This window comes from Boleophthalmus pectinirostris, unplaced genomic scaffold (assembly GCF_026225935.1).
Source record: "Boleophthalmus pectinirostris isolate CB_2022bp ecotype Guang Dong unplaced genomic scaffold, ASM2622593v1 HiC_scaffold_4, whole genome shotgun sequence".
Lineage (NCBI taxonomy): Eukaryota > Metazoa > Chordata > Actinopteri > Gobiiformes > Gobiidae > Boleophthalmus > Boleophthalmus pectinirostris.
In genome coordinates, this window is record NW_026571353.1 from 10,983,492 (window position 1) to 11,009,651 (window position 26,160).

The 26,160-nt window shown below is 39.6% G+C and overlaps 1 protein-coding gene across 1 annotated transcript in view; it reads right to left on the minus strand.

Moving 5' to 3' along the window:
* Positions 1 to 26,160, minus strand: part of npffr1l2 (neuropeptide FF receptor 1 like 2) — a 47,050-nt gene that overhangs the window by 3,328 nt on the left and 17,562 nt on the right. The window contains exons 2-3 of the mRNA XM_055162172.1: positions 9,570 to 9,932; positions 1,004 to 1,103 (exon numbers count right to left, since the gene is read on the minus strand). Coding sequence (XP_055018147.1) covers positions 1,004 to 1,103; positions 9,570 to 9,915 — 446 coding nt within the window. The 5' untranslated portion in view covers positions 9,916 to 9,932. The remainder of the gene's footprint in view (positions 1 to 1,003; positions 1,104 to 9,569; positions 9,933 to 26,160) is intronic.

Sequence of the window (26,160 nt, forward strand, 5' to 3'; positions counted from 1 at the left end):
CGACCTCATGCATCACCATCACCGGACTGACATGACTGCAATACATTTACAGATTACCTTTGGAATTAACAACTTTTCCTATTAAAATTATCATATTTTGAGGCATCCACCATAATTCCATAAACAGAAATGCATAATTACTGATTACACTGATTCATTCCTGCTTTTGGGTGTTATTACCTGAATACTCTTAATTTAAGTGGGAATCTTGTGTTGAGATTAAAGGTACACTATGTAAATTTTTGGTTGTGGGCAGAGCTCAAAAATACCTAGAAAAAAAAGTGTGTGTGGTTGCCTCTTCACAGATCTGAACAGTAACTTGGCCTCTTTGATGATAGAAAGGTTTAATGCCATACAATTCGGACAAAGCAACATCTCCATGGAGGAAAGCATCTGAGGAACCCTCCTGCAGAAAAGTTACGCAATGCACCTTTAAGCTTTTCATGAACATTTCTAAAACTAAATGAGAAACGTTTATGGGTTCTTAGGCTCAGAATTGGCAACTATCAAAGCAGATGGCTTGAAAATAAAATATTTTTTGATCAGACACCTTTTTTGTGGTAGCAAGCTCTCCCTGTCTCCAGAAGGAAGTGTCAAGGGTACAGAGCCAAAAAGAAAAATGTGTAAAAAATAAAGAAAACCAGTCAAAATATAATTCAAAATTTACTATTTTTTCCCAGCTGTAATGCTGACATGCATACAGGTATTTAGCATTTGGTTTCTACAATGGCACAAATCTGTTTGTGGTGCATTACATACATCATGACCAAGTAGCAGTGACTGGTTAACCTGCCTACTGTCGAGCAAATTAATTCCAATGCTGCGAGGTCAGACGGTTTCCAGGAAGTGAAACCAGATGACGGATCAGGCTACAAATCTATAACGATCAATTTGAGAACAATGTATCTTGTCCCTGGGTGTTGCTTCTTAACTGACTGGCTTTGTCATGTCACTGAACAATGAAAAATTAGCTCATAAGATTTCTCTGGCAAAAGACACTCACCTCTCAATAGCAATGGCCACCAGCGTGAAGACCGAGGCAGACACAGAGACGCCCTGCACGAACCCGCTCATTTTACAGACGGAGTTGGAGAAGGGCCAGCCTGAAAAACACGAGCACGCGTGTTAAAAATTCTGATGGAGGGCAGGGGCCAAGAAAGCACTCCACTGAAATCAACATCTAAAAGCAAAACAGCAAAAATAAATCCACAAATGCATCTTACAAACCTGTTTACCCTGGCTGTTTGGTCTGTCTGATGTAATTAAGCCATAGTGAAAATGGACATTTCCTTTTGTTAGATTGAAAAGTCAGGCATGCCTATATTTACCGTTTAACATAGTGCATTCATTGGCATACAATGGAGTAGACTGAATTTAAAAGAAAACCAGAGGTGGGTAATCATATACTTTTAGTCCTTTTTGATGAAGTATATTATAGTTTACACTAGGGGTGTAACGATATCCAAGTCTCACGATACGATATGGTCACGGTATGAACCTCACAGTACAATATTTAATGTGATATCGTGGGAAAGATCACGATATGGTGTGGAGGCTCACGATTAGGGATGTAACAATATCCAAATCTCCCGGTACAATATTTTCAGGGTGTACATCTCACGACACGATACGAGATATTTTGTGAAGGCTAACAAAATTGTTAAATATGCTACTTTTTCATCTTAAAATGTCTTGACAAGACTTAACAGTTCTAAGCACTTTTAAGTCTTAGTTCTTTGGATTCTTTCTTCATATAGTCTACACTGAAATGGAGAAAAGGATCATGGTCGATGTAGTTTCATCTGTCTTTTTTTGCTGCACCATAACTCTCAGTTTAAGCAAAGAGACTTGTAATTTGATATATTGTGATGGTCCACGATATTATTGAGAGAACTTTGACGATACGATATCACAATATTTTGGTTAGTGTTACATCCCTAGTTTACAGTGTAAGAATTCTCCTTCAGATATTATTTTACTCATTTTTGTGGTCTATCTTTTAAAAAAAAAAAAATTAATTATTATTATTTAATGGTCATGTGAGCATATACTGAGTTGTGTTTTGTTTCACTGTTTCATTCACACATGTTTGAGTAAGCCATTATGAGTCTTTCTACATCTCCAAAACTTAAAATGCTCTGTTCCACTTTGTGATGTCATGACATGGTAGTGATTGGCAACTCCAGATATTGGCACTTGTAAATCTGAAATTATCTCAATTAATTAATTCTCATGAAGGTATATGGAGTTTAAAAACACACTGAAGCACTCCCTGTATTACCGCGTGACATCACAAGGTTGAACAAAGTGTTTTCTATTCAAGTGAAAAAGCACAGCCTTATTATGCAGGGTTTGTGTGTTAAACTTGTGTGAATGATGCAGAACTCCTGGTATGTTTTTGATGAGGAAATAAAATAGATTAGAAAATAGCACCCTAATATGGGCCCTTTATTTACCCGTCCAAACGCATTCACTTCAAATTGAAAATTACAGGTTACATCATAAAAGGTCTTGCTTGAATAGCAGTTTCCCAAATAACTCCTAATTAGAATTTAATGAACCACTGCTTCTACTTGAATATTATCATTATTTCCAAGCAATGTCACTTTCACTTGAGTATAATTTTCGACTTCTCTACACACCTCTAAACAAAACAGAGAAAAAAAGCAAGAAAACAACAATGAAACTGTAAGTGTGCCATGGTTACTTGACCATTCTTTGTCTCCCTCTTTGAATTACTCATTGGCCTGTACTGTACATACTGTGCTGTATTGTGAATAGGACGACCATGACCCTGCTCCCTGAATGCATGATACTATGGATTATCTCTGAAAGCAGATTGTTTTTCATCCTTTTATTCCTCCATGAGCTTTTCCCTCTGTCATCTCCATCACAACAGGGAGAGAGGCTTCAGACCACAGAACATTTCAATTTCATTTACACATAACAACAGAAATGGACCGGAAGAAAATGCAGTCATGTCATCTCCAGCTGATCCTCTGGGAAAGCGTAGGGTATATAGTACTGAACATTGGAGTTAAATTTACTTGTAATGTGAAGAAATACATTACATTACATCAAGTTTTATTGCAAACTATATATATTTTTTTTATTACAAAAAAAGAGCTAAACTTTGCCATTATTAAATGCTCTGAACACTTGCTACCAGATTTACTTCTATTTTCCTAACTCTTAGATTAGTCATTTTGTAAACCAAGTTATCAACGTGCTTGAATGATTTTCTCAAGCGATAACCACTCCACAAAACACCACAAGCAAATCTATTATTACACCAGACTGTTTATGTGAATGTCTGTGTTAATAGAATAATGTTTGAAATAAAACCTTTCATCGCATGATTCGTCGCATGTTGAGGGACTATTTTCTCATATATCAATCCGCCACCGCCAAGATTTCTATCAGGAAGAACAACTCACTGCTGCTGCTTAGACATAAATCCTTCAAATGCAAGGTTGATTTTACTTCTAAAATTATTCTATCGACACAGTCTGGTGTAATAGATTTGCTTTGGGATTTTATGGAGTGGGTAAGACAGTTTTTAGTGACAGGCTAACTATGGCCTTTGACATGCACTAGCCTAGCACCAACGACCTCTGTAAATACATGGACTGGATGGAATATTTCAAAAAGTGTCTCCACATGTCTCCAACACTCTGGCTCACTAGGAAATGAGGCCCTCCGTCCAAAATTCCAAATGGTCCCTTTAAATGTATGTGAAACATCCCTCAGTTCTTCAGTTCTGAACTGAAGAAGCAGCTTGGATGAGCTGCGAAACGTATTTGACCAAATAAACTTTTGTCCATTCGACAAATTTAATTTCTCCTTTGCCGTTAAATGTATCTATCTCTATGAAGAAATGCAGATGATGCCTTCATCAGATCTGCTCACTGTAAAAATCAATGCATATTTGTTAGCATTACAAACACACTGTAATGAAAAATGTTATGCTATACGTGGAACATTTCAAGCTAAGTCTCGACATCACCATGGAGACGAGCAGGTGACAGACTGTGTTTGATCGAGGTGAACGCATGAAAGACATTTTCCTTATAAATCTATATTTAAATAGAAAACAAGTGTCAGGTTTTAACTAGTTTCCACCTGCAGTTGCTGACAGGTGGATCTGACAACTACAACAAATAAAAAATATGCATTGATCCTCCACCTGAACATATACACTTTACGTTTTATTTTAACACAGAGGTTGGTGTAGTATGTTAGTATGTCTGTAGCTGGTATGTCATGCTTCTGTTGGTTATGGTTTGGTTAGGGCTGAACAAAAAGAAAAAATATCAAATTAGAGACATAGTTTTCATTTCAAGTTTTACTTCTTTGTGTGCGTCTTTCAATAATATTTCCATTTTTAAACACATCATCAACTTTGGCGTTGGCATCAACTTTCCCAATTATAATTATAATGGTAAATGCCTTTAGGTGAGACATAAAGGTCATTTTAATATGTTCTTCATTTATTTCTTATTGAAAAGCTGTTAAAAATGGCTACAGACCTCAGGCAAAAATAACATGAATCCAAATCACATATTTTAATGAAAAAAGTATGTGTGTAATATAGCAAATAATATCCATGTCTAGTTCTTTAAATTTGGAAATGATTAGGTATAGTTGGTGCAGTGTTTGAAAATCAATGGTTAATATATAGTACGGTTTCAAAAGAATTAAAAATCAGATACTAATATTAAAACTAGATTCTCATTTGAACAATTATGGGTGATAAAAAAGTCACATTTACAGGACAGAAGTGAACCATTCCTGAGTAGCTTTAGAATGATTTTGAGTTTTATTACAATAAGTACAAATGGGCCCGGTCAAGCAGAAATATACAGCAAGGCCAAAAATTCAAGTTTATGCATCTGATATAAAAATGTATTGAACAGATACATATGTACTCTGGTTTATGAAACTGTTTACCTTTTTTCTGTACCATTTTTGGTTCTAAAGTTACATACGTTTTAAACAGACCATGTATGAAACATGGAACAAAAAATATTTCCTAAATTTCAAAGACCTGCAAATCATGTAAATAAATGGATGTATTTCATTATATCTTGTGTTATTCGATCTTTGATCTGTTGATGAAGGTACATGATTTCTCAAAAAAAATGTATTTAAAATGATAAAAATTTGCTTGGAAGGACTGACATTTTATAGAAATAGTTTCCTTTAATTTTGAAGTAGTATTAAAGTATTTGGAAGAAAAAAGCTGACAAATTATGCAAAATCATGCACCTTCTACTTGCTTGCACAATTTTCCCTCCGTTACCATGACCTTTCTTAATAAAAAATCTCATTACTCTAAAAAGTAAGAGGTTTTTCAACCTAATCTTGTACCATATGGTAGAAAACTATATGAAGCAAATATTCAAACCAGTTTGTTAAGGATATGTAAGTGAGAACCGCTAGTTCACATTTCATTCCCTCTGTTACCGACATGAGTTTTTAAATTTTTTGTCAACAACTTGAAAGAATATCACAGGTTTAACTTTACCCTGTTGGAGTGTAACTCTTTCCTACATTCTGATACTTTACTTATTTCAATAGTCCCTCTAGTTTCTGAATAAGAGCTATTTGAATGTAAAAAATCTGCCCATTTCCCTCCGTTACCACTTGACTGGACCCAAGTACTAGTTAGACAGAGTGCCACACAGATATAAGACCAGATATATAAGAAAGTACTACAGTTAAATGTTTTGAGTACAGAGTCTATTCCTTAGGATCCAATTCGAGGTTGACACTTTAGTATTGTGACGACACTAATGTACAGGCTAAATTATTCATAGAGAAACAATTGTCATCACAGTAACATGTGAACAGCGTAATATAGAACCAGCCCGTCTGGAATCATAACAGAATAATGAAACCCTTTCAGATTGCCTCTTCATCTGTGTGCCTTTGTGCCTTTATCAATCCATGTAATCAGAGCCTGAGCTCCATACACCTTCACTTCAATCATTTGGATGGTTTCAACTCTGGAATGGCCTCCCTCTGCTGAACTAATGATAGAAGGGAGCTGTTAACTTAAAAACTACTAAAGAATGACATCACAAGGTAGAACTGGGCATTTTGATCTTTGGAGATGTACACAGACTAATGATAAAGGATTATTCAAACGTGTGAATGAAACAAAACACAACTCTGGTGTCTGTGTACCATTCGTTCTTTTGAATTTCAATTAAGAACAAAAATCAATAAAATGGGAAAATAGCTTGTTATTTCTTTCCGTTTTAGTGTCAAACAAAAAAACTGATTTTGACCTCTATTTCCAATATTTAATTTAAAGTTTATTTCAAATAACACCAATCAAAAAACATCGTACCTATTTCAATTTTGATATTTTATTCTCTCTGGTTTATTTGCCCCGGAAGTTCTGCTGCTAGAAGGACTTACCTGAAAAATCTTTGCAGTTTTGTGGACAAACATGTTCTCTTCTTTTATAGCGACACCTTTACTTCTGCTTCTTAAAAAGTCATTGTTGAACTCCATGACACAGATAAACTCTCCTTTGTTCAGTTCACACTGAATTCACACGCAACGCTCAAAATTGAAATAGGCACGATGACAGTTTTTTGATTGGTGTTATTTGAAATAAACTTTAAATTAAATATTAGAAATAGAGTTCAAAATCTGTTTTTCTGTTTGACACTAAAACGAAAAAATTAAATTAACTCTTAAATTCAAAAGAACGAATGGTTTATTTTTGATGAGGTAATAGCATTCTAACATGACTAAAAGATCACAAGTCTTTAAATATAATTTTAATATAAGTAATATAAGCTCAAGCTTCAACCTTTTCGGTCAGTGTATGCTAAATATGACTGTCTGTGGAACAACGTCAGAATATACCTATGACCGAAATCAATTAATTCATCAATCAAATCAATATAAGTGTGTTGCCTTCAGTGGCCTGTGCGTGTTCCAGTAGTTGGTGACATCATTAAAGACTGTCCTGTTACTGTCAGGTGTTTCTGATACAAGTGTGTATCCCTGTTTGACCAATCACACTGTTCAATCCCCTCTTATCGCTCATTCTCGTCTTTTGTCCACAAGTACTGCCCAGTTTAGCAGCTGTATTTGAAATGAGGTTATAGGCGGAGTTTGGGTGTTTACTTCCACTTTAAAAATGGCCAAATAAAATGTTAATATTAATAAAATTTGCTTTATTTATTCATTTTGAGGTAATACAGTAACATTTGCCCAATACAAGTAAATGGTAAAAGCAGCTTTTTGATTCAACATGAGACTGCTGATTGCATCTAATTATGAAGCATTTTTATTGACTCTGAACCAGGAAGTAACACTAGTGCATTGTTAGCATGTTAGTTATGGCTGGCAGTGACACCCAAACTCTGTTCTTGCTGCTCTTCTTGCTGTGAATCATGCTTATGAATCTCGGTGAATAATTAGCAAGTGAAAAGTGAGTAAACGTGTGGATCGCTGCAAACTTGCTTAACAGATTTTTATCACTGTTAAAATTAGGTAGAGCATCTTAAATGATAAACTCTGTCAAAATAATCTTTGTCAGTATAAGTCTCTTTTGTGAAAATAAAATAGATAATAATAGATAAGTTGGATTTAAATAATTTCAATGAATGTAGATCACCGTATCAGCAGCCTCCTGACAAATTCATCAAATCACAGTCGCTAAAACTAAATACAGTTGTTGTTTCAAATCAGGTAAGCACGGATACTGTTTGTACCTGTGCTCTCCAGTAAGAAAACAACACATATTTTGTTATATTTTTGTCATACATAGCCCAAATAATTTACCTTGTGGATCAATAAAGTTTGTCTAAGTCTAAGAAAATATGTCACTTCCATTTGTCATATAGGCCACTTTTTGGTCTGTTCACAGCTTCTTTTGTTGTTTTGTTTTAATACAATATGCATTTCAGTTTCAAAAACATTTCAGACAGGTTTTTCAAAGGCACAGGCACTGGTTGAAGGGGGGAGTCAAAAGTGCAGCACAATAAACATACTTTACCATAAATAATTGTCAGTAAATTCAGATGTCACCTGAAATGTCTTAGTTCAAGGCTGTACCCTCCACTTCAGAATCAGATGAAAAACATTCTTAAGTATTGAATATTGTTCTGTCCTGGTTTAAGGAGTAATAAAGTTTAGCTCACTGCCTTGACTTGGCACATCAAAACTTCAAAATATTTAAGATTTTCTGTTGTTTCTTTTGGTGAGGATTGAAATTCTACACTGCGTTATTCGTCGGACAAGTTCTCAGTTGTTCAGTGTTGTGGAATTTTACATCCCCTACATAGTCTTAGCAAGGACACCTACAGTTCATTGTTGACATTTCTCTGTGGTTACAATGGTGGCATCCAACGAGTACAGAATGTGTCCTTCTTTAACATTATCAGTTTCCTTGGTGAACTCATCTCAAAGAAGCGGTGCGCTATGCTCTTCTCATTTTATCTCAGCCATGTCTCCATGTTGTCTTCAGCCCCTATTTAAACCTCCTTGTGTGGAAGCATAGTCAACTAAGGCTATGTTTGTAACAGTTCACCTGTTCTTGCCCAATGAAAAGCTACAATGTAAATTTAAGGACACAGGAGGATCTATTCATATCAGCGGGGTGAGACAAAGACACGCAGAAAACAAAGTGCTTTCGGGCTATCCGGCTTTTATTGGCATTGCCAGATATTCGCAAGAATGTCCACATTAACATTAAACACCACCCCGGCCCGAGGGCAACCGGTTCCCAAAACCCAATCACAAGTCCCAAATCACAACTCACAGGGTAACAAACAACAAAGAGCAGTTCATCTGAGTCCACCACCTTCACCGCAGCCGACTAACTTTACCTGTCCCCAGAAAAGTTCCCAAAGTTTTTCCCCCTGCTGCGCGGCAAGCGTGACGTGAGTCTGTAGTGTTTGCAGTGTCACTCACACCACCCGCGCTCTGGTATTGGTTCACAGTCCAGCAGCTCCCTTGGAAAAGTACGATCCAGCATGAATGGAAAGCACAATAATCCACAAAATAGAATGATATAATCCAGTATCGTGAGCTCCACGGACGAACACTGCAACCACAATGAAAACGACCCGAATATGTACTAGTGTGGATGGGGCCTAATACTAAAACTAACGTGGTCAATACCAGCGTGCAGCGTGCCTCAGACATCCAGAGTCTCTACCGCTCTGTACAACTCTAGGACTCGTTAGGAACACACTTACGTTCTCTAAGAGGGACGTTTTCCAAAACAAATAACATGATGTGTTATAATATAAGAATACTAAGATAAAAGCACATAAATGTCAGAGTATGCTATTAACTACATCTGTCATTTATTAAATTACAGCTGTTTTGTTGTCCTGGCCCTACATACTGAATAGTTAATATCTCCAAGAAGAAAAGAAAAGAAAAGTACTTTGTGATCTTGTCAGATTATATCAGGCTGTGTTTGCTCGTGTGTGGTAACTGCCCTCTCCTTGACTGGGACCTGTCGCCATGGCAATTGTGTACCTCCCAGCAGAACAGAAGTGACATCAAAGAAAGTGTCCATTGTGCATGTGCGTTACCTGTGATGAGGTTGTCCACGAGGGTTGTGGGCACACAGAAGATGCCCACCAGCAGATCGGAGATGGCAAGGTTCAAAATAAACAGGTTAGTAACTGTCCTCATCCTGCGGTTCTCCAGCACAATTAGACACACCAGGATGTTTCCCACCATGCACAGCACAAAGATGAAGAAATAGGCCAGGATGTAGGTGGCTGCCACGTACATGGTGTGCTGATAATAGGGAAAGAAGGTGACATTGGTGATGTTGATAACAGAGTCCATGCTGGAGTTGATTAGTGCTGCAGATGAAGCTGAACCATCAAAGTCCAACGCTTCCTCATTCCCCATTGTGTCCGATATTTCCATGTTTCACAGACACTCAGCTGCAGAAAGAAAACACAAGCATTTATTATTATTATGTTCTTGGCTATAAATAGAGCCAAACAGCTGTACTGCAAATGTTATGACAGAAAATCCTCATCAACGTACATGGGTTAGTGTTTTTCTTCATTCACATATTTAAGAAATAATGCACATTTAGGCTGAGTTTATCTCACGCACATTCTAACTAACACTCTGTTCAATCTGGTGATGTCATGTGGTAATACAGGAAGTGCTCCACTGTGTTTTTAAGCTTCATACACCTTTCGTCCAACTGGGTCTTCCGATCTTTTATGTTATTAGGGTTCTTTTTTCAGACCATGAGTTTATTTTTCATATCTATAAACCGGGACAAGGGGGCTTTTTTACTCTCACCTAGATTACTGTCCCGAGGAAGTCGGACCGCAGATGGCGCTGTCATCCTGTTTCCTGGGAAGATAGTGCCAAAACCTGTATAAATCAGCTGACCGGACACGTCACAGCAACATCATGTGACCAGTCTGAGGAAGAGCGCTAGAGAGCAGTCCAAACTGTCAGGTATGAAAACAAACTCTTGGTCTGAAAAAAGAACCTAGTAACATATTCATATCACCTTTACTAAAATCATCTGGAAAATTTCAGTCCTGGAATTTACAATCTTGATTAAACAAAAGGGAAAACATAGCTGTAAACTTAAAAACTACCACTTTATGACATCTTAAGATGGAACAGAGCATTTTAAGCTTTGGAGATGTAGGCAGACTAATAATATAGGATTTATCAAACATGTGGGAATGAAACAAAACACAACTCCAGGTATGTCTGAGGAGGTGACAACATTATAACATGGCTAGAAGCTCTCAGGAGTCAATTTTGCTTAATATAAGACCTTTAACTCTTTCCCCCATGAAGACGACATTTGACGACCCCCCCTGAACCCTTAATGACGACTTTTGACACCTCTGCCGTATCACTAAAGACGAGATTTGACGACCTTTAGAAATGACTCGGTTTTTCACATTTAAACAGAGACTGTGATAGGTGGGGTCACTACAACCGACAGTAGACTGACCAATAGGATTCAAGGATATGTTTTTGCTGATTTTTTCCGAAGTTAATCGAAATAGTGACGATGGTAGCTTCCGGAAAAAACACAACACGAAACACGTGCAATGGAAAGATCGCGGCGCTGCGGCGCACAGTTTTAGAAATAATGAGGAGCGGACGTATTTTATGGATAAGTTTAGAGAAAGTGACTTTTATAGATTTCAAAGTGATGATGTTGAAGTTGATTATAAAGTGGAAAACAGCGATAGCGACGGACTTTCGGGGAGAAGGTGAGAATGCCGCTGATGCGTCTGTGTGGAGTCCTGCGATGTCCGAACAAACTATCTGAGCTTTATACTCGATTATGAACCAAAATTGCCCTGAAATCTGGATGTTGCCCAGGCTAGTCCTTTAAAATATTTCAGTCTTTTTTTCCAAGATGCGATGTATGACAGAATCGCTACAGAAAAAACGCTTATGCGGAGCTCTGCACTCGAGAAAATAGCCAAGATGACAAATACTGGACACACACTGACAGGGAAGAGTTTTATTATTATATTATTATATTATAATAAGCTAAATGAGTTGAATAAGCTAAATGAGTTGAATAAATAAAATAAGTTGAATAAGCTAAATGAGTTGAATAAGTTAAATGGAAAAAAATGTATTGGGTGCACACAGGTGTACAACAGGTAAAAACAGGTGAACACTTGGCTATACTGTATCTGGTGATATAAAATCTGTTTAAATACTTTGACAAAGTATATTTTTTATTTTTTTTATGAATATAGTACTCAGAACATGCAGATATCACATGCTGAATGTAGTTTTTTGTTTTCGAGCTTGCACCTGACCAGGTAAACTCTCATTTTCAGTGAGCTGTTATACACCTATAAATGAGTTGAATCACATTTAAACATCCATAAATGAATAATTCAGAGTCTAAGGTTTCCAGAGATACCAAATATGTCTGTGTTACAATTAAGTTCATGAGTGTAAAAATCATTTATAATCACTCGTGGAAGTCTGTTTTCTTTTATGCAATTATGCTCTATGGGTAGCCCTAGTAACACATGTATGGGTTGTTCCTAGTAGGCGTCCAGGGGCGAAAGAGTTAAAGGGATAGTTTGGAATTTTGGACATAGGGCCTCATTTCCTAGTGAGCCAGAGTTTTGGAGATGTGTGGAGACACTTTTTAAAATATTCCATCCAGTCCTTGTGTTTGCAGCCTTCACTGGTGCTAGGCTAGTGCATGTCAATGGCCATAGTTAGCCTGCCACTAAAAACAGTCTTACTCAGTCCACAAAGCACCCGAAGCAAAACAATTATTACACCAGACATGTCTGTGTTGATAGAATAATGTTTGAAATAAAACCTTGCATTGTATGAATGGTCACATGTTGAGGGACTATTTATTACTACTATTATTACTATTATTATATCAGTCTGCCCCTGCCAAGCTTTCTATCAGGAAGTACAAGTCACTGCTGCTTCTCAGATATAAATACTATAAATGCAAGGTTGATTTTACTTCTAAAATTAATCTATTGACACACACATTCACATCAACAGCCTGGCGTAATGATAGATTTGCTTCAGGTGTTTTGTGGAGTGGGTAAGACTGTTTTTAGTGGCAGGCTAACTATGGCCATTGACATGCACTAGCCTAGCACCAGTGACCTCTGCAAATACAAGGACTGGAGGGAATATTTCAAAAAGTGTTTCCACACATTTCCAACACTCTGGCTCACTAGGAAATGAGGTCCTATGTCCGAATTGTCCCTTTAAATGCATCAACATTTGAGAGAAATTGAATGCTAAACTAATACAGAAATGATACGCACTCAATAATATGTTTGGAGGTTAGAGAACATATACAATAGAATCTAATTATGATTTGAGACAGACTATTATGCTGTTTACAGATAATATTATATATCAACATAATTGCAGTTCTCGCTATTGCATAATCACCGCTATTCCAACTGTGATTTCAATTGTTATTACTTTGCATACAAAGCATCTGTACGGGCTTTAAGGACAGAGGCAATTGCGGACAGTTACGCAGATGGGGGCATTTATATTCAGACATACAAACCCTACAAGCTTATAGGACCTACTCAGAGCGATAAATCAGACCTGTTTTTGAGAGAGAGTAACAATGATGATTCTTCTTAGTGTAGTGTACCACAGTATGTATATAAATGTCCAATCAGTGGGATTCAACTAGGGTTGGATAATATGCTAGAAAATGGCAATACAATCACAACTTTTTTGTTCAGTGCTCATGCTATCAAAGTCTAGAATCAGCCCCCTTTATGTTTTCTTATTCATGGGTTTTTAACTTCCTGTTATTGCTGACATTTGAGGATTTTTTTCTGCATTCAAAAGATATAATTTAATATTTTGTACAAATAATAAAATTAAATAAAATAATAATTCTCTGTCCTTTTAAATTGACATATGTCCCCTTGATGAAGGCCATAAACTGAAACACGTTGACTCCGGTCCATTGAGACATGCTATAATAAAGACATTTGGAAATTATACAAGTGTCACGGTTTTTGTATTTTTACAATGATGATCTCGTCACCTCGTTTTATTAATTTTACTTTTCATTAGTTCCTGGAGGTCCATGAAGTGCTCCTTTTACCCTTTTTACTCACAGATATAATATTTGTTTTAAATTTTTGGTGTGTTATTTTAGATTTAGCAGTATGCAACACTGGCATTTCAGACGAATGCTGGTAATATCACAGAAAACCAAATCAATTAAAAACCTGTAGATAATTTTTGAATAAAACTCTCAGCAGGATTTGGTGATATGGTGTTTTTAAAGCAATAAAAAGATACATAAAATGAATATGTAAAAAAAACAACAACCTAAAAGTCTACAATATACAGTAAATTTATACGAAAATCAAGTATTAAAGGCGCATTGTGCAACTTTTCTAGTGGAGGCTCCGTCACCTGCTTGTTTCTATGGATATGTCATTACTCTGCCTGGAATGTTACACAGTATGGCATTTACTTTACATTTATTAAATTACAGGTGGTTTTATTGTTCAAAAATACCTAGAAAAACAGGCATTCTGACTGTGAGTGAGGTTGTTTCTCCACAGATCTGACCTGTAACCTGGTCTGGTTTGGTTTCCAAGAAGATAGACAGATTTAATGCCATACTGTGAAACATTCTAGACAAAACAATAACATTTCCATGGAGAAAAGCCTTTGACGAACCCTCCACCAGAACACGGGTTACACAATGCACTTTTAAGAAAACAACAGTATATTAATTAATATCATTTCACAAAAATACTGCAGTATTGTAGCGCAAATAACAAGATGACCGGGACATTTCTGCCAGTTGAGAAAGTTTCAAAGTTGCTATGGTTTCTCTTTTATCATTGTGTCGATTATAATAAAACATCGAAACAAAGAGAGCCTACCAACGTAGACTCTGGTGAATTTGTGTGCTCCTCACAGCCTCAGTGACATCGACAGACATATCCTGGAGTGCAGTGTGCCTTTACATTTATAATTAGCTCAGGAGATAATGTCACAAAATCCCAACACAGGTGGTGAGCCAGTGCCCAGGGCTACACTCTCAAACATCTATAGCACCAAATCAGAGTTGAGCCAAGGGCCAGGCTTTACCTTAAACTCACTCATACCTGTGGACCACACTGACCTATGAAGACTCCCCTGGCACCACAAGAGAAGACACCGCACACACTGTAGAAAGCCATACAGAGAGCCCCACCAATGGGACCAAGCATGACACAATTACACAGCAGTACCTGGAGGATTGTCAAAGGTTAAAACACTTTCAATGCCACAGTCTGCCCATTTAATAATCAGACGTTACACTCAATGTCGTATATGATCTTTTTCTCAGGCAATATAATATCAATCAATATGTTCACACTGAAATGGGTACGAACAGTAACTGATCTGCCATCACTAGGGTTGAATGATTTTGGGGGGGGAAATTATCAAATTTTTCAGACATGCATTGCAATCCGTGTATCCGTGTTTCAGTCCCAGTCTGGTTCAGGTCTGGTCCCGGACCTGGTTTAGTCCTGGTTCAGTTCCTATGCGGAGCAAAAGTCTGGCATCGCAATTTAAATCACGGAAACAGGAAACGGGCATTATCCGTTTTTTCCATTATTCATTTAAACACAAAATTGAAAACTGAAAAAAATGAATTGTTATCCATTTTAATGAAGAAAACAGTTTTTTTTTTCCTTTTCTTATTTTTGGTTTTATATTGAAAAATTAATGAACAAATGATGCGTGGATTCACTGTGATTAGATTTTCGATTTACGCTTTAATAAAAAGACTGAAATGTGAAATGGCAAGAATCGCATTTCAGAACATGTTTGTACAAATCTGTACTAGTGTTAGCAGTTTTTGAGTGACACAAGATATTTAGTTGCTTGTGCAGGAAATTATGGTTCTTCTAAAATTACAGCCATTACGATTTGCTAATTGCGTCCATTTTCAATTTGATTGCATGTAATCTTGCAACCCTAGTCACTACACTATACATAGCTTTTGCCTATACTGATTGGACTGGTAATGAGTAACACCAACTGTTCAAAACTGTTACCAGGTACTTGACCTACAATCATACATTTTGAACAGAAATGTCTGACTCACTCGTTGATTGTACTCACTTTACGGAATTTTCTTATATAAAGGAACCAAGTACATCTACACACTCACAAACATTCCTAGTGCCTTGCCCAAGGACAGAGCAGCAGCATGCGGTAGTGACAGTCAGAAATGAACGGACAGCCTTTCCTGGTACTTACTGAGACAGATACCAGTCCACAAAGTGTTCTTATTTCTGTAGACTATAATATATCTTTTGAATGGTCCTTAAATGTCACTTCCAAAAACAAAAAGATGAAACCCAAGTTGCAATTCAGCATATTTAAGTAGCTTTTTTAAAAAATTATTATTAGTTTTGTATTTTTGTGTTCAAGTTTGTAGTTTTTAAACCTCTTATTTGAGCAGAGTAAAACTGTAATTTCCCTTGTGCATAATTTCATGAAGTCACATGGTAATAATGTAAACAGTCCCTAAATCCACCAGCAATAAAAGCAATACCAACATAGAGCATGTTCGATTTCGATTCAATTCAAGAAATTTGTTTTAGAAAATTCAGTTCAGTTCATATTTCAAGGTTAGATGAGACACAATAGGCATTGTTATGGTGTTTTTCAATACTTTTAGGGAGAGTTGTTGTTGTTGGTGAATCACTTTCATAATTTAAATAGCTGCAAATGTGCAAAGGACCTCAACCCTTCTGTCGGTTAAAATTAAATGTGTCACGCCCCTGCCTGTCCTGAGTCTTCTGGGTGTGGACGTGGGCGGAGTCTGCTGGGAGCACCTGCTTTCCATCTCCAATCAAGCCTGCTACAAAGGCCCAGCTCTCCTGCCAGACTCTGCCAGATTGTTTCGTCTACCTGATGGTGATCTACCAGTCGGCTCAATTTGTGTTTCTACGTCGCTTCCTGTTACTTACCTGCATTTTTGTATTTCCTAGTTCCCGCTGTGGAAGACTCCGGCATTCCAGCTCCTGGCTCCTCGCTCCTCCACTGCCTATCCTGCCTCAATAAACCTTTGTTTCCTTTTTGCATTTTTGCCCTCGTTCTGAGTCTGTTTTTGGGGTCCACTCCAGTGGTACACAACAGAACAATCTGGCCAAGACATGGACTCCCCAGACCCAGTTCGAGCAGCACTCCAAGCCCAAGGACTGAGAATTCAGCAGCAAGAGGAGCAAGTGAGTAGTCTCAGAGAAGAACTCAGATCTGCTAATGACGGTCACCAAGAGGCATTTTCTCAGATATCCTCTCAGATGAACTTCATAATTGAGCGACTCAAGCAAATGGAAGATACATCGTTTCCACCTGCACGAGCTACTCCACCTCCCACTCCTGAAGTTGTTTCTGCCCTTCCTCCTCCTGGATCTTCTCTCATTCGTTTGTCCAGTCCAGAGAGATTTTCCGGTGAGTCAGGGGATTGTCGGCCATTTCTGTCTCAATGCGAGTTGCATTTCGAATTCCAACCTGCTTCATTTCCCTCCGACCGTGATAAAGTTGCATTTATAATCTCCTACTTGACTGGTCGAGCTAGAGCCTGGGCTACAGCGGAGTGGGATCGGCACTCTACCATCTGCAATTCCCTTCCTCTTTTCCTCAAGACTTTCAACCAAATCTTCCAGACCGTTTCACCTGGTCGAGAGGCTGCTAAGGCCTTGGTCTCATTACGACAAGGATGACGCAGCGTGCTGGATTACGCCTTGGAGTTTCGTACTCTCTCGGCTGACAGTGGGTGGAATCAGTTGGCCCTAGTGGATGCTTTTTTCAACGGACTTTCTGAGACTATTAAAGACCACCTAACTCCCCTTGATTTACCCTCTGAGTTGGAGGCTTTGATTGCTCTGGCCTCTAAGATTGACAAAAGACTGACTGAGAGGGAGCGAGTCCGTATCCGTCAGTTTCCCCCACAGCCCAGAAGAATGAACTTCAGGGAGAGGGTTTCTCCAGTTTCCTCCATGCCTTCTGTGCCTACTGTCGATTCAGAGGAACCTATGCAACTGGGTCGGGCCCGACTAACTCCAGCTGAACGCCAACGCCGACAAAGGTCGGGCCTTTGCTTTTACTGTGGACAAGAAGGTCATTTCATCAGTGCTTGCCCCTTGCGGCCAAAAGACCAGGCTCACCTGTGAGTGGAGGGGTCCTAGTGAGCCATGTTTCCTCTCCTACGCAATTTGTTTCCTCTCCTACGCAATTTTCTCCGGACCAGCTTCTCCTTCAGACCTCCTTGCTGTGGTTACGTGAGTGCCTCTTTTTCCATAGTTTTGTTGACTCTGGGGCCGACGATAATTTTATTGATTCCAACCTTGTTCATCAAGCGAATATTCCTACCGAACCATTAGTTTCCCAGAGAGGTTAATGCACTAAACGGTAACCACCTAGCCAAAATCACTCATCGCACCATGCCTGTTCCCCTTATTCTTTCTGGCAACCACAGAGAGGAGATACAACTATTGGTCATTCCATCTCCACAAGCTCCAGTGGTTCTGGGACTACCTTGGCTCAAGCTGCACAACCCACAAATAGACTGGTCAGCAAATAAGGTAAACAGCTGGAGTGTTCATTGTCACTCTCATTGCCTCAAGTCAGCCGTCACTGAGGGCAAATGTTTGAACTCCCCTCCACCTAGTCCACCTGATTTGACCTCTGTTCCTACAATTTATCATGATCTGGCTCAAGTATTCAGTAAAGAAAAAGCACTGTCCCTTCCACCTCACCGTCCCTATGATTGTGCCATAGACTTACTCCCTGGAGCTCCTTTGCCTTCTAGTCGTTTGTACAAACTTACCCGTCCTGAAAGAGAAACTATGGAGCAATACATTAAAGACTCTCTGGCATCTGGGTTAATTCGTCCCTCCTCGTCCCCAGTAGGGGCTGGGGTTTTCTTTGTGGATAAGAAGGATAAGACGTTACGACCCTGCATTGATTACCGTGGATTAAATTATATTACCATAAAAAATAAATATCCCCTACCACTCATTGACTCTGCGTTCGAGCCCCTCCATCAAGCTAACATTTTTACCAAACTGGACCTCCGCAATGCCTATCATCTGGTCCGCATCCGCCAAGGAGATGAGTGGAAGACTGCTTTTAATACTCCCATTGGACACTTTGAGTATTTAGTCATGCCGTTCGGACTTACAAATGCCCCTGCCGTTTTCCAAGCCCTGGTTAATGATGTGCTCCGTGACATGCTCAATAAATTTGTATTTATCTTGATGACATTTTGATTTTCTCCAGAAATCTTGAAGAACATGTGGAGCATGTGAGGCTGGTCCTGCAAAGACTCTTAGAAAACAAGTTATTTGTAAAAGCCGAAAAATGTGAATTTCATGCTACCACCGTTAACTTTCTTGGTTTTGTCATTGAGCAGGGGCAACTCAAGCCTGATCCGGCTAAGGTGAAAGCTGTTGCGGAGTGGCCTAGACCCGAGACACGCAAACAACTCCAGCGTTTTCTCGGATTTGCCAATTTCTACAGAAGATTCAACAAGGATTACAGTAGAAAAGCAGCTCCACTTACCTGTTTGACCTCCACCCTTGTCCCGTTCAAGTGGTCTGATGAGGCCGAAATGGCTTTTTCTACGCTCAAACAACTTTTCATTACTGCCCCTGTTTTATCTCACCCAGATCCATCCAAACAATTCATTGTCGAAGTCGATGCCTCAGACTCCGGAGTGGGTGCTGTCCTGTCCCAGCGTTGTCCAAAGGACCAGAAAATTCACCCTTGTGCTTTCTTCTCCCGGCGACTTACACCAGCTGAAGCCAACTATGACATTGGCAACCGGGAACTTCTGGCAGTTGTTTTGGCCCTGCAAGAATGGCGCCACTGGCTGGAAGGAGCTGAGCACCCCTTTATCGTGTGGACTGACCACAAAAATCTATCTTACCTTCATTCAGCTAAAAGGTTGAACTCCCGTCAGGCTCGATGGGCACTGTTCCTTGGACGATTTAACTTTCTTCTTACTTATCGTCCTGGATCCCGGAATGTAAAACCTGATGCCCTGTCCCGTCAGTCCATTTTTGAGGAGGCTGAAACCCAACCTGCTCCTATCCTACCTCCAGCTTGCGTCACTGACAAGCCTGACTCAACAGTCAAGCCCGCTACTTCTAGCTTCCTCCTTGGAGCCGTTAGCTGGGAGATTGAGAAGGTTGTCCGGGAGGCCCAACAAACACAACCTGACCCAGGTACTGGTCCACCCAATTGTTTGTATGTGCCTGACTCTGTGCGCTCCCAAGTCCTCCAGTGGGGGCATGCCTCAAAGTTCACATGTCATCCTGGTTTTTATCGCACTTTAGCTTTCCTCAGGCAAAGATTTTGGTGGCCCTCCATGTCTCGGGACACCAGAGCCTTTGTTTCTGCTTGTCCTGTGTGCGCTCGCAGTAAATCCAGTCACCTGCCCCCTGCTGGTCTCCTCCATCCTCTGCCAATCCCCAGCCGGCCTTGGTCACATATAGCAGTGGACTTTGTTACGGGTCTCCCCATATCTGAAGGTAACACCGCCATACTGACCATTGTGGATCGTTTTTCTAAAGCTGTGCATTTTGTTCCTCTCCCCAAATTACCTTCATCCTCTGAAACTGCTAAACTCTTGGTACAGCATGTGTTCCGTCTTCATGGTATTCCCACTGACATTGTGTCTGACAGAGGCCCCCAGTTCTCCTCTCAGGTTTGGAAGGCTTTTTGTCTGTCTCTGGGGACTTCTGTCAGCCTTTCCTCTGGTTATCACCCACAATCGAATGGACAAACTGAGAGGGCTAATCAGGACCTGGAGTCTGCACTGCGCTGTGTCACGGCCCGTAATCCCACCACTAGGAGTTCTTTTTTGCCTTGGGTTGAGTATGCCCACAATTCCTTGGTGTCGTCTGCCACAGGTATGTCTCCCTTTATGGTGTCTCTGGGCTTTCAACCTCCCTTATTCCCTGCTCAGGAGATGGAAGTTGCAGTCCCTTCTGTCCAGGCCCATCTGAGACGCTGCCGTGATGTTTGGAAGGCAGCCAGAACAGCACTCGAACGAGCAAGTGTCCGTAACCAGGAGAGCGCCAATCGCCGTCGCATACCATGTCCCACCTACCAACCAGGGCAAAAGGTTTGGCTTTCCTCTCGTGACTTGCCTCTTCAAGTAGAGTCTCGTAAATTGGCTCCTAAGTTTGTTGGACCATTCACCATCGACAAGATTATCAATCCATCTGTTGTGCGCCTCAGGTTGCCTAAGTCTATGAACATTCATCCCTCTTTTCATGTGTCCCTCTTGAAGCCTGTGGTTTCTAGTCCTCTCGGTTAATGGATCAAGGAGGCCATTGAAATCAGAAAGCGAGGCACGGACAGCATTAACCGTGATGACGGAGCGTTCCTCCTTTCACACACCTGGGACACCCTCCTCCAGGGAACACCGGGCGACGGGAGGCGTGGTCAGTCTGAGCGACCTGCCAGGTCCATCAGGCTGACCACGCCTACAGGAAGTAACAACAGCTGATATACGACACGTCACCACTAACACCGGTGACAGTTCTGAAGATGGCTTGCAGCTAGCAGCCGAAACATGTCAACAAGGTAAATACACTTTACTGCATTGTCTTTAAAAAGAACCTAAGAAGTTAAAGTATATAAGAAGACATAATGAACATCATTGGCTTAACCTAAACTTATTTACTGCACATTACATAAAGTGCAGATTTCACCTCAGCTTTGAGTTCAGCTTCAGACTTGTATAATCCTGTAATTATCTTCTCAGGCTTCATTAAACATAAATTCAGAGCCAGTATTTTTCTATCATTCTTCAATTGAGCTCTGTCCAATAATAACACATGCTAATAACACATGCATAAATGGTCCCATACATACTGTACTTCTTCATCTGCGTTTACACTTAATGGTATGGTGGTAATAGTGTATCTTAAAGAGGGGGTATTCTTTCCTCTTTCTACTAGGTTTTCTATCATGTTATAATTTTATCCCATCATCAAAAACATGCTGTTTTATATGTCATCCATGCATGTTTCAGTAATCTAGTGATCTCTCCCGGGCCTGTAAGACTATAAGATTCTGTACAATGGTCAACCCACAAGCAGGACAATAATTTTTCATAAAAATACAAAGGTGTGCTATAATAATAATAAATAAGGAAACACTTTATTTTAGGGTACACTTACTAATGTCTAACTACCTGCTACTTTTCATAGTTGTAGATAGTTCATTTGTCATTAATTAGTATTTATTCAGCCCTTATTAATATCCAATTCCCCATAAGCTTATCCTGCTATTAGTTTTCACTTTTCACTTTACACTTTCCTATTAATACACTCCTTATTACTGCTTATTAGTATGATGTACTAGGCCATTTTTTCCATGACTTGTTTTGTACAACTACCTATTCATATATGAACTATTAATATGCACGTCACAATACATGAATCAAGTGTGAAAAAGAGACCACTTTAGAATAAGGACCATATTTCATTTTAATTTGTGTCAAAGTCATCATTTATTAACTACGATCAAATCATCACTTTAGAATGGGGAACATATTCAGAGCTTAATGACTTCATTCATGGCTAGTTGGACTCTATTAACAACTAAAGAGAGTGTTTCATTACACAATAAATAAGTCAAAACTACATTGTGCTTTATTGTGCTGCTAGTCCTTACCAACATGCTTATTACCAAATACTTATTGGAATTATAATTCATGGACAAAAACGGCCTAGTATTGTACTAATAAGCAGTAATAAGGAGTGTAACGCAGAATAAGCTTATGGGGAATTAAACATTAATAAGGGCTATAGAATAGATACTAATTAATGACAAATTAACCGTCTACAACTATACTGATTAGCAGGTAGTTAGATGTCGATAAGTGTACCCTAAAATAAAGTGTTACCATAAATAACATACTACACTAAAAAGAAAAATCCAGCCAAGTAAAGATGACTTGAATTAAGAAAGTTCTATCCTGTTTTGAGTAAATTTCACTTAACAAGTAAAATTATCTGCCAATGGAACACGACTTTTTGTAATTAAATATGAAAATACATCTTGCTACACTTGAGATAAGAAAAACAAAAACTAATAAACTAAATCTGCATGTTGCTTGAATTACGAAAAACACATTTATTCAGTTGGTAGTTATTCCACTCAAATAAAGTAAAATATCCTTAATTTAAGATATTTTAAAGTACCTTGATATTGCTTTTTGCGGTGTACAACTTCACTTTATGTTGAACCCGATTGCCGATTACCATAGAACTGGACATGTATCATGGAATGAAAATGTGTGGAGGAGTTAGCTTGTTGTTTATGGTTCAATTACCTATAATCTGTAGATCAGGCAACATGGTAGAGTTAAAGGTGCATTGTGTAACTTTTCTGGTCAGTCAAATGCTTTTCTTCATGGAAATGTTATTGCTGTGTCTGGAATGTTTCACAATTTAGTATTAAACGTTTCTATCTTAATGGAGACCAAACCAGACCAAGTTACAGGTCAGATCTGTGGAGAGGCAACCCCGAGTTTAATTGAATAAATGTCAGGCAGAGCTGTTTAATGTCACACTGTGGAACATTCCAAGTAGAGCAACGACTTATCCATAAAAAACAAACTTCCACAACTTCCACAAAGGGCCAATATGACCCACATCATCTGAATACAAGGAAACATGCAGACACATGGAGGACAAGCACAGCAAAGCCACACCAATCCTGGACCTGCTAGTGACGAGGCAAAACCCTTGACCACTGTTCCACCACACTACCTGCTAAAATACAGCTGGAATACAATGGATTTCAAATTTGTCATTTTTATTTTCCTAGGTTGCTGGTTTTCTGAGATTCAAGTAGCTCCTGTTGTGGGTTCAGCTGAGTAGGAGATTGATTGCAAAGGCAATTGTTTCTGCTCACTAATTGATTAAATAACAGAAAATCACTTTTGCCCATAAATTGTAAAATAAAGTGTGAGTTGCAGTATTGGAAAAAGCATTCACCCACTAACCAAAGCTTTTCAAAAGGTAATGTTGTAGTGTCCATGTGTATCGTATAGGGACCACATTGTGCAGTCTAGAATTCATCAGCCCCTCAAACCATCACCAATCATCTGGAGTCTAATTAGAGCCACATTGTGAATCAGGAACCGGATGAGATGTTCCGCATTCACAAACCTGTGTGCCATAACAGTGCTGAGTATAAAGCCTGTGTGGAGTATTTTGTCACAGCTACTGCAACTGGTGAACCAAACATCTATCCTCACTGAGTGGCATGCAGGAGGGGTGAACTGAGCGTGCACACATGTCCCACACCCTCTTTGTGGAGAACAAGGCCAAAAGAAATTGAAGGAAAAGAACTACATTTCAACCAGCTCCAAGGGCTCAAAGGGAGTACCTCTCCAAAACAGGCTGTCCAAAACCACCTGGAGGTCCCAGGGTGGAACTACCTGTTTGGAGGGTGGTAACCAATGAATGACTACAAATGGAGTAGCATCCAAAACACTCATGATCTGCATGAATGGTTGGCAGAAACAAGGTACTGTGGTCCAGCCCCCTTCCTGCAGCAGTGGAAAGGCGTACAGCTGGCCGGCAGGTCACAGCCAGTCAGTGGGACACAGCCGGTCTACGGGACACAGCTGATCCGCGGGACACAGCCAGTCAGCGGGCCATAGCCGGCACTAACCCATCTACCTCAAGTGGTGGCTCGTCTGATGATCTGAGGAAGAACCCGAGTGGGCACTATGCATTCTCTGCAATTGCAACCGAACCTGTCCCAGACTTGGGACCCACCTACTCTCCCTGAGCCCTGTGGTAGGTCGGGAGGCAAGAGACCCTCCGAGAAAGGGCCAGTCCACACCTAATCTTGGGTGTAGATGGTGTAAAAACTGTGATGTCTGCATGGCACCATTGGGGCCTCGCCCTCGGAGTGGTGCGTGAGAGCTTAGCGGAGGTTTTGGGGCCCAGGTCATGTGGGCAAAACCCAGCCCAGGGAACATGAGAAGCCGTCATTCCCCTCGTGCACTACTGGATATGAGTGCGGAGTTTGCCAGGACACAGGCTGCGGTCCAGTTTTCCTTCTGTCTGGTTTATGACGGCAAAAGCAATGCTGTTTGTGCCAAGGCTGGAGATGAGGAGCTGGCTGCTGGGATCCTCTAGCAGCAGCCTCCAAACAGTCTGGCCTGGATGCCTGGGTCAGACAGAGAAGCCATGGAGGGGGGCAGCTTGAGGACGGCTTAAAGCTCGCAAGAATCCATTTTGTGTAATATGGGACCTTTAAAGCAAAAGTGTCATTTTTACCTTATTACATTTCTTTGTAATTTGTCATTTATCAATTTGCCATATCATTGACTGTTAACCTGATTCACAAACTCAATCTCAATCTTGAATTGCCCAGCCCTATGCTCTATCTTCATTACTACTGTCACTACCAAAATGTTATGTGATAGTCCATAGAAAGGTTCCACAGCAGACTATTTGGCTGTCTGCAGATGCCCCATGAGGACGGCCTGCTGCTCTGGGGGCCGCCTGGTTTCCATATCAGACGCCTGAGAGATGATCAGACCTGAACTGGCCCCATCTGTGCCATTAGCGCACACCAGTGCACCACTATATGTGCAGGGACCGGCTCTCCAGCTTCTCAGGTTTCCAACAACAGTATGACAATAGGCCGAACAATTTGGGAGTAATATCAAACTGCAATTCTTCTGACAAGATAAGATTCAGTTCAACATTTGCAACATTCACATTCATGCGTTTTTTGTTTTTTTTTATTTCATTAATATTGTAGGTCAACACATTGCATTCACTGATAACATGTGTCTCCTTACAATTGAAATGTTATTAAACTATTTTATCTACAAGAATATACCTCAGGGCAGCTATGACTCTTAAACTTTATTGATCCTCAATGGCAATTATCTGGACACAGTAGTTCACACATTACGATAGAATTGGGGATGCATTTTATCCCATTTTAGTCTATAAATTGGTGTAATAAGGCGATTTCCTAGCCAGTGTTGGCCCAAGACATCTCTTTTTAACTTTTTGAAAATATTCAACAAGTTTTTCTGTAGTTACAAAACGTTTGAATTTCTAGTATTTACATTTTTTACCTTATGCTGTTTGTGTTTAAAGGAAATAAATCATATTTTCAGTCTCTGCCCTGGTACAGGCTAATATTGGGTATCAGCAGATACTTAAAGCCCAAGTATCATCATCAGTATTGGAACAGAAAAACCTGGATCAGTGCATGTCTAAATAAAATGCGTGAGCTGTACCACAACCGTGTGGAATGAATGTCCAAAATGGAAAGCCGACTTTGAGTGCCTATAAGATTATGCGTCATTTCTTATTCAAATTTCTTGATTGTCATTGAATAAAAATTACATTTACCAACTCCCTCTGGAAAAACACAACAGTCATGGCAGATACTTTAGCACACTGATAACAGTTTTTTTTTTTGTTTTTTTTAAAAGCTGTTTTTCAGTCTTTTCAGTTATCATTGACCTACAGCGTCTCCCTGATGGTAAAAGATCAGCCAACTGGTGGACAAAGTGGGTCTGGTCAGACACGATAATGCTTCGGCTCACCTGAGGTAACACGAAGTGGCAATGTCATTTAG